At 44.0% G+C, this 21307-nt stretch overlaps 1 protein-coding gene across 2 annotated transcripts in view; it reads left to right on the plus strand.

Annotated features, from left to right (window-relative positions):
- Positions 1-19311, plus strand: part of LOC143292664 (protein NDNF-like) — an 84520-nt gene extending 65209 nt beyond the window's left edge. For both annotated transcript variants that reach the window (XM_076603164.1, XM_076603165.1), the window contains 3 exons: positions 1363-1599; positions 12637-12764; positions 13392-19311. In XM_076603164.1, coding sequence (XP_076459279.1) covers positions 1373-1599; positions 12637-12764; positions 13392-14710 — 1674 coding nt within the window. In that variant the 5' untranslated portion in view covers positions 1363-1372 and the 3' untranslated portion in view covers positions 14711-19311. The remainder of the gene's footprint in view (positions 1-1362; positions 1600-12636; positions 12765-13391) is intronic.
- The last annotated feature ends 1996 nt before the right edge of the window (positions 19312-21307 follow it).

Here is a 21307-nt window from a genome sequence, read left to right on the forward strand (position 1 = left end):
AATCCTTGTTGATGATTGATGTTAATGCATTTTCATTGAAAGAGTACAGTGATAGGTAATGGTAATTCTATTGCACTGGAGCTTCTTGTTGAGAAGTTGTGTCGCATGTGTGTGTGTGTGTGTGTGTGTGTGTGTGTGTGTGTGTGTGTGTGTGTGTGTTGTCTTCAGTTTAACGTCTTTCCACTTGAAGTGATATTAGATGTGTGTGTGTGTGTGTGTGTGTGTGTGTCGGGTTTCATCGGTGTCAGTGACACGATCTCTCTTTTTTTTTTCTTTTTCTTTTTTTGAAGAGGTACAAACGTAAACATGCTTTAACTTTAATCAGTATGACATTGTAAAAAGGTTAAGGATATGAAGTTACTTTAAAAGCTGTTGACTCCTGTACATATCGTCGATCAACAGATAATAATGATGATAATAATAATGATGATAATGGATACTTATATAGCACATTATCCAGAAATCTGCTCTAGTTGCTTTACAAAAACACTTTTGTTGACATAACACATTACACCGATGTTACATACACACACCAAAATGTGACTAAACACACGCACGCACACGCGCACAGACACACACACACACACACACACTCACTCACTCACTCACTCTCTCTCTCTCTCTCTCTCTCACACACACACACGCGCGCGCGCGCGCGCACTATGCATACATACATTTTAACATACATGTGTACCTAACAGCTACCCTCAACACATATGCACACATAGGCACGCATAAACATACATAAACACAAGTGCGCGCGCGCGCACACACACCCACACACACACACACACACAAACACGCGCGCGCGCACACACACACAATACACATTCACAGGATCTCTCTCTCTCTCCCTCCCCCCCCCCCCTCTCTCTCTCTGTGTCTCTCTCTCCCCGCCCCCTGCCCCCCCCCTCTCTCTCTCTCGCACATATATGCAAACACACTTTTTCACACACACACACACACACACACACACACACACACACACACACAGAAGAGATAGCGAGAGAATAGCATAGAGACAGGATGACAGTTCGACGAACAGAAATAGGGACACACACACACACACACACACACACACACACACACACACACACACACACACACACACACACACAGAGAGAGAGAGAGTCATTCAGGGAAGAAGGAAGGCCAGACGTGAAGAAAATCTTCCCACCTTATTAGTCACTTTTGTTGTTGTTGTTGTTGTTGTTGTTGTTAATGCGTTAACATATTTTAAACATCAGTGATGATAACGATACGAATAGAAGTGAAACATACTGGAACAAAACAACAACAACAAAAAACAAAAAAAACAAAAAAAAAAAAAAAGAAAGGTCATTGTTCTGCGTCACGTTCCAGGAGGACTAGGATGCCGACACTCGGCACCCAGGGTGTGCTGGTGGCCCTTCTCAACGTGCTGGTGCTCCTGACCTCAGTGTGCGTGCCGAGGACTCGAACACAGAACCTGCCTCCTGCACGCCGCCAGGACCCCGTCTTCTATCAGGAGCAGCATTACAAGCACACCTTCTACGTCAGTCACCAGTTGCCTGATGGGGAGGAGATGGAGGTCTACATTTCCAGGAACAACCCGAAAAAGTGAGCGTGCGTTTTGTCTCTGCGTGTGTGTATACGTGTGTGTGTGTGTGTGTGTGTGTGTGTGTGTGTGTGTGAGTGCGCGCGTGCGTGTGCGTGCATGTGTGTATTTGTGCGCGCGTGTGTGTGTGTGTGTGTGTGTGTGTGTGCATGTTTTAACCCTTGACATGGGGTACTCGCCAAAAAAGCTATGACAGTACTATTCCTACTATTGTTCCTATTACTGTTGTTACTACTGTCGTATTCGTGAAATCGATACTTTAATAAAACGATAATATTAGGCAAGTCCGAGAAAACGGAATAAACGCATGGGATTTCAGCAAACGGACTGTGTTTCTATTGCGTCCCGTCATCATCACTGTGTTACTCTTTTTGGCTCCTTTGTACACATTTCGATATCTCTTGTAACAACCTTTTTGATTGCGTGAAAGTGAAAAAGTAACCAAGTGAGCAGGTTTCAGTTGTCGACGGAACAAATCGCAAATCTAACTAGCGTTACATATCCCCTTAATCCAGGATGAATATGTTTGAAAAGTTACAGCCAGACTGCTATTATTCTGTGTCTTACGATAATGGCGTAAATTCTTGAAGTGTTAGAACCTCAAATTTCAAGTCAAAATATCATTATGTGGACGTTGAGATGTAAGGCTCAAAAGAGGCGTTGATTTGAGGAACACGCGCTTGAGCGCTTGCGGACAGCCACCAAGAGCTCATGCACGAACAGAGTACTCTTATCCATGATGACATGATCTTACTCCATCCATTCCCAGACACTACATGGGACTTGAGCAGTTCCCCGAATGAGGACAGGGTCATAGAAATATAGGTCGTCCAAAACACACCTGGGGGGTCAGGCAGAGCTAGGAGTCTAGACTGCAAGTTTCTTTGATTAGGGCGCAGGACTGCTGGAGTGTTAACGCACCGCCTGCGTTCTCCAGGGCCTCCCCACGGCTGCCTCCCTGCTTGTCTTACCCGTCTGCAGACTCAAACAGCGTTTGAAATAAGACAAACAGTGGCGCTGAAGTAGCTTACTACATGGAGAAGCGAACAGCCCCCAGACACCACAAACGATGGTGGCGGGAAGGAAGCGAACAGGTAGACTGGGAGGAGTACTGCAGGCAAGGTCGAGAGTCAAGAAAAGGAGCAAGGGGGGTGGGCAGGGACAGGCCAGAGAGAGAGAGAGAGAGAGAGAGTTTCCTAGCGTTGGGTCTGTTCAGACCAGCTGTGGGTCTGTCTGGGGGAGGAGTTCTGTACCGTGTCTACTGCACACAGTCGAGAGTTTGTGGCCTGCACTAAGCAGATTTACCTGTCAGGGAAACGGAGCCCGAGTGTTGTCTGTTTTGTGTGCTGGCGGCAGGCTGGAAGTGGAAATGGGGGGTGAAGGGGCGGAGGAGAAGGGGGTTGGTGTGGGGGAATAAGTGGGTGGCTAAGAGTTAGTGGTGTGGAGACCGCTGGAAGGGGTAGCTGTGTTTCTCAAAGGGGTCACTCATGTCGCCTGGACGCACACAGCACTAAACTGTGCAAAGTGATAACACATACACCTTGGAATTCCCCGTGACCTCTGAATCCCACACCAGCATCACCGTTTTTGCCATTGCCGGTCCCGATACCTGTCATCTGCCATGTGGTTCTGTCCAACCAAGCATAAGCAGATTAAACTTATATAGAAAAGATTTCCTCACTTGCTGACCTCGCAGTCTTTCTCCCTTCTCACAAAACAGACTCCTCCCGTCAAATGCTAAGGTCTGTTTTACTGGAGGCCCACCCACCTGTATGTTCTTTTGGCATTCTTATGGCGCTCTCGATATTTGCTGTCAGTAAACTGATCTTCATCTTTGATGGATGGAAGGTGTTAAAGGAAGTTAGGGGAACGAAAGGGAAAGTTTAACTTTTTATATCTTCTTACATCTGCTATCAATGGTTGAATCAAGTGTTCATTTTTTTCCTATGGCTTGGTTGTTGCCATGTTATTTGTGCAGTCACCAGTATGATGCTTCTGCATGTCTTCCGGTGATGTAGCATTTGCCATCATCTTTTTGACACAAGCGTATTAAACCATTTCATTTTCTCACCTTTCTACCACCAATACAGTTAGATTTATATAACTGTTTTTCACCAGGCAGTTACCTCGTGCTTTGAGTGATGGTCTGGGTGCTAGTCTTTCGAATAAGATGAGCTTGTGCGTACTTTACTTGAAGGAATCCAATATAAGACACAGAGATGCAGGAGGCGTGGGTGGTGTAGCGGTGTGACAACGAACACTCCCCGCAATGTGTTTTCTGAAATTTGTCACAGACAAATTTGTGAAAGAGAGAGGAAAAGAAAAAAAATGAGTTATTCGGGGCATTGGTCCATTTAGAAGGGGTGTGTTAACAACAAAGGTTTTCATATATAAAGACCATGTACATTAAAAATGTATCGTGTATAGGTGTTCATTTATAAAACAGTATGTGACATTGCTCTGTGAAACCGTACCAAATACACTTCTTCTTTTCTTTTTTTTTCTTTTTTTTTATCAAGTCTTTAGATATTGCAAGTGGACGTCTGTTGAAGGCTGTATATAGACACAGCGATGAATGCTGAATTACATCTTTGTTGGATGACGAAAACCAAATTGCACATGGATTACTCTAATGTTTTCTTAGAATGATTTTCTTCTCCAAGATCGCTCAAAGCAGGAATGAGATACACAAAATGTACGTCAGCCTCTATGGCTGATTTACGCAGTGGACGTAACAGCTGCAATCCTGAAGTTCTGGAATATCTTAATGAATGCTTCCGTATAGCCAAAACTGAAAAATAATCTGTTTACGTTCGTAGATGGATACGGCACAGAGAGAGAGAGAGAGAGAGAGAGAGAGACGCTTCAGACGCTTTTTATTGACATGACATTGGCCTAACGTCAAGGGGGTCAATTCAAAGTTGCAGCGTCATATGTACTGGATGAAAGAAAACAAACAACAATAAATAAAGCAAATAATGTCAATAACTCAATTCAAAAAACCAAATTACTTAATTGTACATTTGTGTATGTGCCAGTGAGAGAGAGAGAGAGAGAGAGAGAGACTCAAACTCAAACTTAAAAAGTTCATACAGTATAAGCCATGGCCTGTTCTGAAGGGGAAACAGTAAATATGAACAATTCACTGCACACGACACAGTATACGCCCTGGCCCCTTCTGAAGTGGATACAGTAAATAAAAACAACGAGACAGGTTCAGACATTTGACAGAAAAAAGCATAATAAAACTACAGTTTAAACAAACATGTAATTCATATGAGAGAGGGGGGGTAGGGGGGAAAGAAATAAACAGGAAGTTGTGTTGTTGTTAAAGTGAAACAACAACTAAAAAAAAATTAAATGAAAAAAAGCAACAAACAACTGGAATCACTGTACTGGCTGACTTTCTCTCAACACGTGCAAGCTTTTAGTGGTAAGAAGAGTGGTTATTACTCCTTCTTCCCCTCCTCCCACCTGTAATTCCTACCGCTTCATCCTCCCCCCCCCCCCACACACACACCCTTGCCCCCTCCCACACTTCTCACCTCCAACCTCCTCCCCTTCTCCAACCTCTGCCTTAACCCCCCCTTTCCACCCCTCTTCTAGCGATCCCAGCGGTTCCGCCCCAGTTGCAGGCGAGACGGCGGTATACGTTCCGCCTTCGGTTTGCAGGAAGGTGATTGTACACAACGCACGCACGCACGGGCGTGCGCGCGCGCGCACACACACACACATACACACACACTTGCACGCACTTGCACGCACGCGCGCGCACACACATACACACACACTCGCGCGCGCGCAATCACACACACACACACACACACTCACACACGCACACACATACGCACACGCCTCCGTTGATCAGGTAGCTTTTCTCAGATAATGTTTTCCGTCCAGATCCAGAGTTGTGCTTTTGAACCTGTTGGATCTTGTCAGTGTATGCGTCCGTTTGTGAAAGCGCAGGCATGCGTGTGTTTTGGGTATTGTCGTCGTCTGTCTGTTTCATTCATCTGTATATTATTATGACGGAAGAATAATGCAGTTAGTTACCTGCCCATGTTTTCCTCCACTGTACTGTAATTAATCATAAGATGATTGGTCAGTGATGGCCTAGACGTAACACGTCCCCTTAGGAAGCGACAGAACCTGAGCGCGCTGGTTCGAATCACGGCTCAGCCGCCGATATTTTCTCCCCCTCCACTAGATCTTGAGTGGTTGTCTGGACGCTAGTCATTCGGATGAGACGATAAACCGAGGTCCCGTGTGCAGCATGCACTTAGCGCACGTAAAAGAACCCACGGCAACAGAAGGATTGTTACTGGCAAAATTCCGTAGAAAAAAATCTACTTCGAAAGGAAAAACAAACAAAACAAAAAACAAAAAAAACTGCACGCAGGAAAAAAAAAGAAAAAAAAAAAGAAGGGTGGCGCTGTCGTATAGCTATAGAGAAATTTGTGGTGATAAAAAGAAATACAAATACAAATGTACACAACGCATTCTGACTTCCCTTGCATCCCTTTGGGTCTCGAAGCACGAGGTGCAATGATAATGTATTTATTAGCCATGAATTGATTACTATTGCATTTCTTTTCACCTGTATAGTTCGTCCTCTTCTTTCTTTTTTTCTGAATGCCTCCTTTCACAGACAGGAATGTGAAGTCATTCGATTGAGAACACCACATACTTGTATTTGCTACCCCCATATCACTTATTATGGTGGGAGGTTCACATCCATCGCTCGTGTGATGTCCACAGGGGATGAAACTACAGTCATACCAGACATTATAAATTACTATCTCCCTTTGAATTCAAATGGCCTTCTTTTACTGTCATGCTAAGGTTCCTTTGCCGTCAGGATGGACAGGGAAGGAAATGGGTGATAGGAGCGGAGTGTGGGAGAGGTAGATACGAGCAGGGAATACGAATACGATAAATCAGTTTACATTGACGGTTTTTTTTCTTCTTTTCTTAAACCCATGCACAAAGGAGGGAATGTGCAAAAATCCATGCAAAACCGCCGTCAATTCTGCATAGAAAAGCGAAAAAAAAGAAGCAAAAAGGTACTGATCAGTACCGTATGACGCAATACAGTGTGGTGTCAATTAATGCACCCCATCCCAAATCCGCATCTGGATGCATTCCCTTGGAAGAGACTAGGGTAAGGTTGTAAGCACAAATACTTGCACGTAGTCACACACACACACACACACACACACACACACACACACACACACACACACACACACACACACCAAGAGGGGAGAGAGAGAGTGGGGATGTAGGTGTGGGCGGCAGAGAGAGAACACGCGACGAGGAATACAAAAAAAAAGAGGTATACTTTCTGTTCCGTTCCGTTCAGCACGCCCCCCTCCCCCTCCCCCCCAACCCCCCCTTCCCTCCCCTCAGCGAAATATACACATACGTGCACTCACACTGCTGCCACACACAGAGTTTAATGATGTTTACGCTGCTAGGAACTGTTGTTAGTGTTCCATACCGTATGTCTGTGCTTGAATCTGTAATGTGTGCATCTCTGTCTCTGTCTCTGCCTGTCTGAATGTTTCTCTCTCTGTCTCTGTCTGTCTCCCTCACTCCATCTCCGTCCCCCCCCCCCATCACCCCTCCCCCCCTCTCTTTCTCTCTCTCTCTGTCTTCCCTTTTGTCTGTATGTCTCTCCCCCTTTATGTCTGTTCTGTAAACAGTTGCATAGTATATTCTTTCCACACATTTGACGGAACAGCATGCACCCAATATAGCACAAAATAACACACATACAAATTGCGTGCGCGCGCGGACACACACACACACACACACACACACACACACACACACACACACACACACACACACACACACATTCACTTCTAGAGAGGACAAAATCTGAAATAACTATGTCGGAAATGGATTTTTGTTACTTACTTTTTGCCATTGCTCTTGTATTTGCAAACATCTAAATGTGTTCAAGCACAACAGTTTCAAGATTACATAACAAACACAGCTATTCATGAAACTGTTACGTTTTCTGACGAAAAATCCAACAACAACAACAAATCACAAACATGATGACATACCAGATTGTGATTAGTACGTTTATTTATACCTTTACTAACTTGATCGACTGACTGACTTGTTCATTGGCTGACTATGACGATTTGTTTGATTGGCTGACTATGAACTGTTGTGTGTATTGTCTTTGACAAATAAGCCATGTGGCAATGTGCAAGTGATGACAAAAAGAACCCAAAGGGTGTGTGTGTGTGGGGGGGGGGGGGGGTAGAGAAATAGGGAGATATTAGAAAGAGAAAGAAGTGAGAGAGGTAACTTCGAAAAGAAATAATGCATCTTCTTCAGAGTGTGTGGATTTTGAGGGAGCGGGAGGGAGAGAGAGAGGGGCAGGCAAACAGGGGGATGGGGGGGGGGGGGGGGGGGACTCTGTAAAAGAAAAAAATTCTTCTTATTCAGAGTTCGTTGGCTTCAACTCTATGTGCACTAGTTTAATTAAACAAATGAACTCTTAATGTCTTTCGTCATTTTCTTATCCTTTGATTTTGTTTTCAATTCAAGAACCACCCGTCTGGGGAAAGGGGGTAGTATTTTCGTGTTCCTAAAGCACACCGAACCCTGCAAATGTATCTCTTAACCGATCAGGTCACTGTGTGGCCATTGTAACTCATTGTGAACACAATGCCAAACGTCTTTCGTCTGCACGAAATACATAACATTTCCCACGGGTTTTCCTGAAGTAAACACGCCATGTCTTGTCTTGTTTTGTCCTTGCCTTGTGTTATGTTGACACGGATAACGATTTGTTTCTATGCCCCACCTTCAGTACCATTTCAAAGGCATTGCTGTGTCCCGAAACCCACAAGCCCAGTCACACGTGTCAGTGCTTCTTCTGTCGCATTTCTAGAGCCGGTGTAGCAGGAGAAAACACCTCCAGGGAAAAAAAACAACATCCCCCCAGTGCTTTTTGTGAAAGGAAAGAAAACACTTCCAGAGGAAATCAAAAGTCGCTTCAAGCAGGAAAAAATAACTTTGACAATGTGCTTTTTTTTTGTGATGGATAGACATTATCTGATCTGTAGTCAGGCGTTCTCATCAGCTGTAGATTACAGTGACAATAGAAATCATTTCATGCGGAACTGTTATTAACTGTAAGCAATTGTGAGTAAGCTATTACTGACACTGATCCCTGACATTGACCAGGGAGAGGGATTGCTTTTCTCCTTGAAAAAACAACACTCACACAGTGTTCTTTTCCTGCGGTATTTTCTTTCCAGCGACACCGGCTGCCCGCAGAAATGTGTCCTTGTCGCGATAAACCACCCGCCAGATGGAAAGGCACTGCTACGAATCACGCCAATGGTGTTCAGTTGATGTCTGTTCTGATGCAGCACAAACGCACGAAGCTATAATAATAGTAATAATAATAATAATAATAATGGTATTTATATAGCGCTGAATCTTGTGCAGAGACAAATCAAAGCGCTTTCGCACCAGTCATTCACACGCATGCATAACTCTAAAACTGGAGAAACTGAAGACAAGGAAGAGGCATGGAAGGGAGGCTATTTTGGGAAGAGGTGGGTTTTAAGGCCAGACTTGAAAGAGGTGAGTGTGGAGACTTGAAGAAGCGAAAGAGGAAGTTCATTCCAATTGCAAGGTCCAGAAACAGAGAAAGAACGGCGGCCAACAGTCGAGAGCTTGAATCTGGGTATGCGTAAACCGAGTGGATCCGAAGCCGATCGTAGTGAGCGGGATGGAATGTAGAGGTGAAGGCAGCCACAGAGATTGGAAGGGGCAGATTTGTGAATACATTTATAACATAGAGTGCTGATCTTGTACTTTATTCTGTGTGAGACAGGGAGCCAGTGGAGATGTTGCAATAGAGGAGCTATCTCTGGTTGTGTTTATCTTATTTTTTTGCTTACTGTGTGTCTTGAAATAAAGTCCCAAGATTAGAATTGGACGCTGCACCACAAACCTGAAAGGCTCTCTGGATGAAGTAGGATAATTAGAGTGAACCATGAATCCGGGCCGTGTGTTTTCGTTTTCCACAAGGGAAGGAAATAAAGCGTCAAAAATCATTCTGGGTTTAAATTCAGCATTAAAAATATCTGCGTTCGGTAGGGGTGGGGGCTTGAGTTCAAAAGTTCCTCATTAATGCTCATGTTAACCATTTGTTCCTTCAAAAGGGAAGTTCCTTATTGAAAGCTAATGTGGCGCAGCGTATATGGTGTAGTTTGATGCCTCCTCAAAACTTGCACGTGCATCACGTACTCATCCACGCACGCGCGCATGCGTGCACATACAGACAAGCACACATACGGAAAGTACACCCCCCCCCCACCCACACACACACACACGCACACACAAAGATGTGCTACACACACACAGTGTTTAATTATGTTTGATGTTCTAAGAACCGCCGAGGTTGTTTCGCGAGGCTTCTCTGAGCTGAAGTCTGCAGTGTGTGCATGTCTTTACTCTCTCTCTTTCTCTCCCCTCCCTCCCTATCTCTCTCTCCATTCTTTCTCACCATTTCTATTTCTGCGTGCCCCTCTACCTACCTTCATGGCGCAGTTTATTCACTCGCGCGCATACACATTTGCTTGCACCCGAAAAAGTGGACTGTGGCAGGGTAGATCAGCTTTTCTTGAGAGAGAGAGAGAGAAGGGTGGGACGGGGGTGGGGTGGGGGGCATTAGATATGATGAGAGAGAAAAAAAAAAGGCATCAGGAATGTCTGAAGTTTTGATTGCAGAGGAACAGGGATGAAAAGGGAGATATATGTTTTTTTTTCAAATGCAGCGCGCGCGCGCGAAAACACACATATACACGCACATATCCACAATTTTTGTTGTCGTTTTGTTTTGTTTTGTTTTGTTTTCTTCATCTATTAGAATTCATAGTAAAAAGACGTTAAAGCAAATAAAGGACACACACACACACACACACACACACACACACACACACACACACACACACACACACACACACACACACACACACACACACACACACACACACACACACACAAGCGCTGGGAGAGAAATAGATCTGTCATTCTATGCCTTTTTGTGTCTCTCTGGCTGCCTGAGAGTCTGTGTCTGTGTGAGTATCTCTCTCTCTCTCTCTTTCTCTCTGTCTGCCTCTGTGTGTGTGTGTGTGTGTCTCTCTCTCTCTCTCTCTCGCTCTCTCTCTCTGTCTCGCTCTGTCTGTCTGTCTGTCTGTCTCTCTCTGTCTCGTTCTGTCTGTCTGTCTGTCTCTCTTTCTCTATCTCTCTCTGTCTCGCTGTCTCTCTCGCTCTCTGTCTCTCTGTCTCGCTCTGTCTGTCTGTCTGTCTCTCTCGCTCTGTCTGTCTGTCTCGCTCTCTCTGTCTGTCTCTCTTTCTCTCTCTCTGTCTCCCCCCCTCTCTCTCTGTCTGTCTCTTTCTCTCTCTCTCTCTCTGTCTCGCTGTCTCTGTCTGTCTGTCTGTCTGTCTGTCTCTGTCTCTCTTTCTGTCTCTCGCTCTCGCTGTGTGTGTGTGTGTGTGTGTGTGTGTGTGTGTGTGTGTGTGTGTCTCTGTCTTGCTCTGTCTGTCTGTCTGTCTCTCTCTCTCTCTCTCTCTCTCTCTCTCTCTCGCTCTCTCTGTGCATTTGTGTTCTTGTGACATCTCGTTCCGTGCATTACAATTGCTGCTGACACCGTGGCCTCGCTTTTGATTTCCCTGTTGCGGCCACTTCCAAATCTGTCATTGTCGTGTTGACAAGTGTCGAGAGCACGAAGGGAACACGACTCAATTGCATGAGTAAACATTGTGCTCAGAAGACCAAGATCATAACAGTAAGAGTTTATCAGTTGTTCCCTCGGTGATTACTGATGGCGGGAAGTGTGACTGTTACAAGACAAGAAGACAAATTCTTTATTAAATGAATGTGTTGGATAAGCATGGCTCCATCCAGCCCTCATCCTAAAGACGGACCAACGAGAGAAAAAAAAGCGAATTGTAAAAGGAAATAATAATAATGATAATAATCAAATGAAACTGAAACGAGCTGTCTGTAAGTATCTCCACCAAGAGGACAAGGACGTGGAGGGTTGGGGATGGAGTGGGAAGGCGAGTGGCGGAGGCCGAGAAAGAGAGGGGAAAGTACGTCACGCGCAATGCTGTTGACGACTTCTCTTCATTTCTAGACAGAAAATAGCAGTGCTAATAACGACTGCTCTCTCTTTCTAGACATAAAATTGCAGTGGTAATGACGACTGCTCTCTCTTTCTAGACATAAAATTGCAGTGGTAATAACGACTGCTCTCTCTTTCTAGACAGAAAATTGCAATGCTAATAACGACTGCTCTCTCTTTCTAGACATAAAATTGCAATGCTAATAACGACTGCTCTCTCTTTCTAGACATAAAATTGCAATGCTAATAACGACTACGCTCTCTCTCTTTCTAGACAGAAAATAGCAATGCTAATAACGACTACTCTCTCTCATACTAGACAGAAAATAGCAGTGCTGATAACTGTAGAAAATAGCAATGCTGATAACGACTTCTCTCTCTTTCTAGACAGAAAATAGCAATACTGATAACGACTGCGCTCTTTTTCTGGACAGAAAATAGCAATGCTAATAACGACTACGCTCTCTCTCTTTCTAGACAGAAAATAGCAGTGCTAATAATGACTACGCTCTCTCTCTTACTGGACAGAAAATAGCAATGCTGATAACGACTGCTCTCTTTTTCTAGACAGAAAATAGCAATGCTAATAACGACTGCTCTCTTTTTCTAGACAGAAAATAGCAATGCTAATAACGACTGCTCTCTCTCTCTCTCTTTCTAGACAGAAAATATGAGCGAAGTTAAAGCAAGGTATACAAAGTAGTGATATGATAAGTCGAGACAGAAAGAGACAGGTGGACAGAAAGACAGACAGACAAACATTCGGAGACTGACTCCAGTGGTGTGTGTGTGTGTGTGTGTGTGTGTGTGTGTGTGTGTGTGTGTGTGTGTGTGTGTGTGTGTGTGTGTGTGTGTGTGTGTGTGTGATTGCAGATTCTTCTTCTTGGTGGAAAGAAGTGACACGCCCCTGGACCTGACAGTGACCCCATGCGCCTCCCCCATCATCTGGTCACTGCACAGGAAGCCTCCTCCGCCCGAAGACTTCTATGATGAGCCGAGAGGTGAGATCGCTTGTTCTGTCTTACGTTTGCGTGGTAGGGAATTGCACACACACACACACACACACACACACACACACAGAGATATACATATATATATATATATATATATATATATATATATATATATATCTGTGTGTGTATTCATACACACATGTGTAAATACGCAAGTGCACATACATATACGTATCCATACATGCACATACACTAATGCACACACACGCGCACGCATGCACACCATTCTGAAATTTGCTTTTCAGATGTTTCGAGAAATACATTTTCGGGAGAAATAGTTATGATACATATGCAGAAATGAAGATAAGAATAACTAAAGCATTCCAGAATTGTTCCAAACTTTCAGGGTATTTCGGAAGGAAGTAGAATATATTTTACCCCATCCCCAACCCCCATCCAATATAAACCAAAAATCAACAAAGAAACAGAAACGATTTGTGTTTCTGACAGTTTAAAACCATCAGGGCTTGAAATATTACGTCTCATGAAAACGATAAATATCATGTTTGACCATGATAGCGTACATGCGAAAATGTTTTCGATGAGAAGCCGTGAAGATTTGACACAGCAGTGCGGAAAAGAAATGTTCACATTAGTGCCGTTGTGTTGTTGCAGTGGACCCTTTCCTGGAGCAGTTTCAGCACAACCTGGACAAGCCCGTGTCCCTGGGCAACTGGACCACGGACAGACGAAGGACGTACAGCGACCCCAGCGCTGTGGCGGGCCTCTACATGCTGGACATCACCCCCACCCGCTCCGACTCCTTCGTGCACCTGCTGGCTACCTCAACGGGCGCCTTTCGCACCATCTACCCGGTCCTGCCCCAGGCCCGACAGCTGAAACTCCAGACCTTTCGCCGCACTTTCACGTTCCAGTGGCCAGATGCCGCCCCCGTCAACGTGGGGCGCCGTGTAGGATACTGCGTCTCCGTCACCAAAGTGCGCAACTTTGGCACGCACTGCTCGCTCATGGCCCACACCAAGGGCGACAAGAAGCCGTCGAATTCCGGGGACGACATGTGGGGGTTCCCCTGGGAGAGGAGTTCCATGAGGAATAAGAGAAGGAGAGCCAGGCCAGTCAAACCCATGTCTCCTAAGAAGCTTCTCGTCTATCAGTGCGTGGGGTCCCAAAGGGAGTTCACTTTCAAAAAAGCGCGGAAAGGGCGTACGTACTACGTTGACGTTTACGTTGTGGATGAAGACACGAACAAAACTTCAGCCTACGACGGGGCAGTGGTCACAATGCCAGGGAAAAACACTGCCAGGAAATCCTCCAAACAAATACGCAACGGTGAGAGAAAGACGCTCAAACTGAAGAAAACCAACGTACCACAGACGGTGACATTTGAAGCCAAGCAAAAGATGGCTTTGCTGTCTGTAGAGTTTGGAGTGTGCGCCGGGAAAATACCCGTGGAAATCTATCACAACTCGAAACGTGTTCATCGCTCTATGGTCAGGAGGTGGAAGCGTGTCCGGATGAAGAACGTCCTGCCAGGAAACTACACCTTCAGCTTTCCCAGACTGGAAAGACGCAAGTCCTTCGTGTCGGTGTACGTGACGTCACGGCCGTCAGACCTGGCGCTGCCCCAGGACATGTCCATCGAGGTGTTCGACAGCATGACCACCTGTTCCAACTTCACAGTGGCCTGGATGGGCACCCACATAAAACAAAAGTATTGCCTCTATGTCAAAGAGGCCTCGCAGATTCGCAGTTTCAAGCGGCACCGTTGTTCCAGTGTGGCGGAGAGACCTAAATCCGAGCGTGTGCTGTGTAAGCGGTACCGGAACAGAGACCTGAGCAATGCGGTGATGGTTGGCAATGTAACAGGACTCAAACCACGCACAAACTACGTGGTGGACGTGTACCTCAGTCGTGGCCGAAGTGGACCAGTCGCGTACAAGTCTGTGAACGTGAGAACCAAGGCTGTCTGTTGAAAGATGCTTTTCTCATTCGTTACCGGAGCAATTGCACCTTTTGGAAAGACTAAACAGAACAACCGCTTACAACAGGGGTATATAATTGTGATAAGCACGGTTGAACCTGTGTCAGGTATGTGTGAAACAGTAGCGTCTTGCGTATTGATTCGGAGAAATAACATTGGGAAATCGAAGAAAATGATTTCAGTCATGTTTCTGTCGCGTCGTCCCAGACTTGGCGTCCGATGACATAGATCCAAACAGTTGCTGTTCGCTGCCAGGGCAAAAAATTGACATTTTTCATGGTGGATCTTTTTACTTTTGGTTCCATTCATATCCGGTTACATTCTTAAGTGATCAGATGACCAGGATCCCAAAGACGTATCTGTGGGATGGGTCTTTTTTTTCTGGATACCACTTGGTGATGTACTGTGGAAACTCTTACCGAGTCCTACTTCTTCAAAGACGCAGTAACCAAAGCGGGCTCATTTGCAATTGTTTGTGCTACTGAGTGGTGAGTACTTAGAGGACTTTAACGATGGAGTATTTCTCTTGGGAGCTGGAATACTGGTTGTGGAGTATTGGTGAAAAGGAACAAAACCATCCCTGTACCATTCTTGCACAGGAAAGATGGAGCTGTACCTATTTTGTGTGATGAAAATATTTAACTGGTAGGCTGTAGTATATTTATATGTGATTTTCTTCATTCCATGGGGATGCTGTCAGTTCTATGATATATCGGTTACATAAAATATATGAAAACTATAAAATAAAAAAGTCGTAAGCTGCCTGTAAGCTCATTTGCTTTTTGTGAGTAGCCAGAGACGGAATTACAGACGGAACAGTGTTGTGTATTTTGTTCTGAAAGAGAATAATGTGGACGTTTTCGTCTGTTGTAACTGGTCGCTGGTGGTGGTTGTGCTGTATATTGAACAGAAAAAGTCAGCAGATTGCCAGCTGAGAAAACCGGAGAAAGTACTTCGAGTTTTGTTTCTGTAATTAAATTCAGGTTGAATGTATGACTACTTTAGATACACCCGCTTTATATGCTTTTTACAACGCTCAAGAATAAATGCTAAGTTGTTGGCAAAGCTAAGCTGTCTGAACATTATACTCTCACACACGCACACGCGCGTGTACATAACCTGCACAATCAAATACATAGCAGAAAGATGCTCAAACATACACACAGTGCACATTAAAAAAAATTGTCCAGCTTGTCCAAGCAACTGATCTAAAGTTTTGAAATAGTTATCATGCACAAGCCGGTTCTTGGGCACAAAAAAGATTGTGTCAAATATTTGATACCTTTTACATTTGTTTACTTATCTACTTATCTTATTGCTTCTTTCAAAGAGACTCTGAGTCACATCGACACTCGATGTGTGTATGTATGTGTGTGAATGAGTGTGAGAGAGAGAGAGAGAGAGAGCATATGCTTACGTTTGTGAGTCGATTCATGCATATCTGTGGGCAAACGAACATAACAGTGCACGCATCTCGAGTGCTTGTGTCTGTGTCTGTGTCTGTATCTGTGTGCAACTAGGAATTTATCACCTTTTAATGAAGGATCTGAACATGTACAGCTGTACATGTTCTAAGATATGTTGTTTCAGTTAAAGTCAGTAACTGCGCCAGAACTGACAAAAAGGCGTCTGAATAGTTCAAGACAGGCCACAAGACTGGGCAATTAAATGTTTCACCTTAATGGCCTGTTCCTGTGTTTATTTTCATGTTCTTCGCGATACTGTCATGAAATGATTGGTTCGTTTCGTGCAATAAGGTTTGCAACAATCCGTGCAGAAGACTAGATTAGTGCAGGATCATCCATATTAAAGGTGTTTTCTCTTGTTTACATTCAGGTATAGAAACATGATTTAGTTGTATTTGTCGTTTTGTGATCCAGTATAGCATAGAAGATGCTAACAATCATTTTAGTGGTCTCAGAATGCTTACCTTGACTCTGAGCTCACGCTCGAACACAAAAAAATACCATTAAAATAGGTTCCTGACTTTATTGTGATGAAAAAAAGAATTATGTTCAACCATGAGAAATCTTGACGTGTTATTACACTGATGTCTAAATTGACACAACGTTTCTTTCAGTTACAATCAGAAATGGAGCTTTTTAATGTGGCTTGAATGTCTTTTGTTTTTCCACAGGAAAAAATTAATGTATCATATGACAACATACGGAAGGTCTAACTGATCTGAACAGTAGATACTTTTGGAATGCCAGAGCCACGTTCTAACACTCAACAACAGCTGATTTTGAAGTTCAGTGTCCTCACACGCTGACATTCAGAAACTTTATTTTTGTGGGTGATTACGTCACTTGAGGCCTCGCCAATGGCGCTGTACCCAAACATCTGGTCCGCTCTTCTCTTTAAGCTTTCTCCACGATAACGGTGTGTGTTGAGAGAAAACAGTGGAGAAAGTGTCTGTCATCACTGTGCACCAGAAAGCTTTCTGCAGCGTCGTGTTTGTTAACAAGGATCAGCATCCAAATTGTGAACGCAGACTTAGCATCACCATCAGTTTGTGGACTCTTTGCCTATCAATCCCACGTCATTTTCAAACCATGATCGCGGTTGTTGCACACACACACACACACACACACACACACACACACACAGGGTTTTACACTGCATAGCAAAACCACGTTGCTGCTTTCATTATATGTCACCACATACAACTCCACACATCCCCATAGTGTCTTTGTTGTTGTTGTTGTTTTTTATCTTGAGACTTGTGCTTCAAATGTGCGAAGTTTGTAAAGTTTCCGACGGGCGTCGAGGACTGAGATGGAGCAAGATGGTACCGTAACTGTGATCTGTTAATGTTGCTTCTTGTAAGTTTACATCCTGTGCTCGTCATTGTTCAGTGTTATGATCGGACGATATTTAATCCAGTTTTATAATAATCATTTTGTCAGTTCCTGTGCACACTTCTTGTTTCTTGATAAGCTTCCAGGGGCTTTTCAGTGTTTCTTCCCTTCCCCTCTGGTCTGATGGCTGTCGTTGAGTTCACCTTTCCGTTTGTTCTTCTATGCTTCTGCCTCACTCTTTTTTTTCCATTTTGCTCGTTTATCTTTCGCATTTTTGACCCCATCTTTTTACCCCAAGAAGCATCTCGCAAACGGCTTTCTGCCAACAGATGGCCTCTTCCATGGTCCATGTAATTTGTGATCACGAGGTTAGCCTGTGCTGATGGTGTGGCAGGCTGCTATTACTTGAGAGGCTGGGTGTCCTATAGCTTTTACCACATCTTGAAGAGAGGACGCCTTTTTAATATATTTTCCCATGTTTTATTATCACGTTCATAGTCTTTAGTTGGTCTTTGTCAATTGAAAAGAATAGCAGGACGCGTGTAGCACCTCTTTGTGTTGTGTGCGTCCACAGACGTGGATCATGCCGAAGGGACCATCTTGTTGTCGATGTAAAGTATTGTCTTTTTTTGTCTTGCCTACACCTTTGCTGAGTTGGCCAGCGGTTAGAGGTCATCGTTTAGGCAACGGAACGAGTCGATTGAGGCTACGAGCCTTCGCGAGGAAGATGATACTGCCCATGGTATATCCTTTACTGTTGACTTGACCTCAGACATGTTCAGGTGTGCACAACAGACAGATGTTTGAAGGCTTGTGCCGTGAAGCCGGTCAAATGTTTTTTTTAATTACTGGTTAAACACGGAATGGGGTCGTTAAGAGAGTTTATAGTAATAACTTTTAACTGTTCTCGCTTGGAATATGTTGACCACATTCTACATTGTACTCGAAATATACTGTTCACTTTCAGTCACATGTATATAATCATTTTGTTTGTTGTGTTTGTCATGTAAATCCCCCGTCAGATGTCCAGAACGGAGAAAATGAAAGAGTCCTGAACCTGAACAGTTGTTTGGAGTTGATACTGACAATGAAATGCTGCACGAATGTACAAGAATGGACGGGGGGTAACACTGATATTATGCAGGGCGTCACTTCTAACGCCCTTAGCTATAAAATGTCTCAAGTGAGTACACAAGAATACTGAAGAACCTATGTTACACACACACACACATACACACACACACACACACACACACACAAAGGAATGACACCAAATTTCAGGTGTGTGTTTGGTTGTTGTTGTTTTTTGTTTGGTTGGTTGTTTTTGTTGCTGTTGTTTTCCCAATGATCAGCTTTAATATTCCGAGGAAAACATTGAATTCGGTCTAGTCTGGTCATTTCCTCTTTGAAGGAAAAAAGCTTTCAATGAGAGGGGAAGAGGATCCAGCTTGGAAAATGTAACATATTCAATAGATAATGATTATCTACGTCAGTGCAATAGCAGTGCACAAGTCTGCTGGTATGCGCGTGGGAAAGAAATTGAGGAGGTCATCATTACGTCAAGAATGAAATACACTATTAATGCGAAGAATATTAAACACCGTGTAGTGTGATACTTTTCTTCCATGAGATTTGTCCTTTATCATGCGGAAAATGGGGATGAGCGGTTTGTAGGGGGGTGGCATGAGGTTTCAAATGTTGAAACAAGAGATGAAATGTCATTTCTTTTCTTTCCTCTCTCCTTTTTTTTAATTTAATTTTTTTTTTTTTTTTTTTTTTTTTTTTTTTTTTTTTTTTTACAATAAGCTGTGAATGATTGTGTAAACATATACTTTAAAGAGTAATGAATCCATAATCCAGATTGGTGGGTGGGGGTGGGGTGGTCGTGATGGGAGGTTGGGGCGGGCACCAAATGTGCCCTAAAACAGATTATTCGTAGAAAAAAAAATATATGCCAATGAACATGATTCTAGGCAGAAGGAAAGTGTTAGGACGCTGTGCAGAAAGGGTAGTCATGTCCTGTGTTCAAAGGGAAAGGCATGGTGAACTTCAGCTTTTCATTTTGTGGGCGTATTTCATCTAAAGAACATTGAGAATTCAAGTGCTGTGTGTCTGGTGGTGTTCACATGGATGTTCCAAAGATGTCGCTTTTTTTGGAAAAGAAATAAATTATTCTGCAAGATGAAGCTGGCTGTTCATTTTTTTTTTTCAAAGTTTTGGGGCTTGTGTGCGTTTCTTTGTCACCTGTGTGTGTGTGTGTGTGAGAGAGAGAGAGAGAGTGTGTGTGTGTGTGTGTGTGTGTGCCTGTCTCTCTGTCTTTCTTTTCCCCCTATATCTCCTATTTTGTTGCGAAGTGACTCTTTATGTGTAAGGGGAATGATAACGGGAACAGGTTAAAAGATGTCTCGATTATGTCATGCTTTTATGTCTGTTCAATGCCTTTTTGCGATTTCTTTTTCGAACACATTCATGTTTCGTTCTTCGGGAAAGTCTCGTTATCTCTCACATGACCTAAATATCGTAATTTGTAAACATGATTTTAGACATTTTATTTGTTTGTTTTCTAAAGCACTAATGAATCACTGTCAAATCAGAAAATGTATCCTGAGGTAAAAAAAAAAAAAAAAAAGAAGAAGAAAAGAAGAAATGTTATCCACAATCACACGGCAAACAGACACATTGGTGTGTGAAAAAGGCTTTGTTGACCCGCCCAATCACCGCACCCCCTTCCCCCTTCCTCTCTTCTCCTACGATCCTCACTACTACAGACGGCCTGGGGAAAACCCAAGAGAGAGAGAGAGAGAAGGAGAAGCAAGGAACGATTAAATTTTGTTCGCATCGGTGTCAGCTCCTGAAGAAGAAAGAGAGAAATGGTGATAGCGCGCGCGTGTGTGTGTGTGTGTATGTGTGTGCGTGCGTACGTGCGTGTGTGTGTGCATTTGTGTGTGAGAAAGAAAGACTTTGACTCGACCCATATGAACAAGGGACAATAACAACATTTTGTAATGAGAGACAGAGACAGAGAGAGGGGGAATATTCCTCGCATGAATACCTCCCCCACTGACCTCCTCCCTCACTACCCTAACTATTTAAGTCATGGCATAAAGAAGGTTGATCACTAACATACACAACTACCGACCGCTTCAAAAAAAAAAAAAAAAAGGACGGGAATACTGGTGGTGGTGGTGGTTAGGAAAGCTCATCTGAAAGTGTCCGGTATCTCCGAGCACCGACTGGAGCCGACACGTTATCTGCTTACCCCCAGTGTCACAGCACCAGGGCAACTCACCTTTCCTAGACCCGCGGTCCACGGATACCTTTGTTTCGCTCCAGTGAAAACCCGAGTCGCGCCAACTTTGTTTCAGGTCCCTTATCTCAGAGACCCCCTTTCCCTCTGCCACATAATTATGTAGTATCCGGGGTATAAGAGATATCGCGCGCGCGCGCGTCCTTTGGAATCCGTATCAGTCACGCTGGTTGGGACACATTCCGTTCGACACTGAAGAAGTTACTGCGCTGTGCGAATAAATAAGCTTGTGTTTGTTTTTTTTCCAGGCGGTTTCGTTTTGGTTTTTTTTTTTTTTTAAATTCTTGTCTCTTTTTCAACTGGAACGAATTGTAAGGGGCAGAGGAGGTTGGGAGGGGGGGGGGGGTGTGGAAGGGGGGGGGGGGGGGGAGAGGGGGTGCGTCAATAGTAGAAGGGATCGAGAGAAGTGAGGGTACACAAGGATATTACATCAGAAAATGTTGAGGTCGGTAGAATTTTGTTTTTGGTGGTAGGAGGTCGG

Source organism: Babylonia areolata, chromosome 18, assembly GCF_041734735.1.
Source record: "Babylonia areolata isolate BAREFJ2019XMU chromosome 18, ASM4173473v1, whole genome shotgun sequence".
In the NCBI taxonomy this organism is placed as follows: domain Eukaryota; kingdom Metazoa; phylum Mollusca; class Gastropoda; order Neogastropoda; family Buccinidae; genus Babylonia; species Babylonia areolata.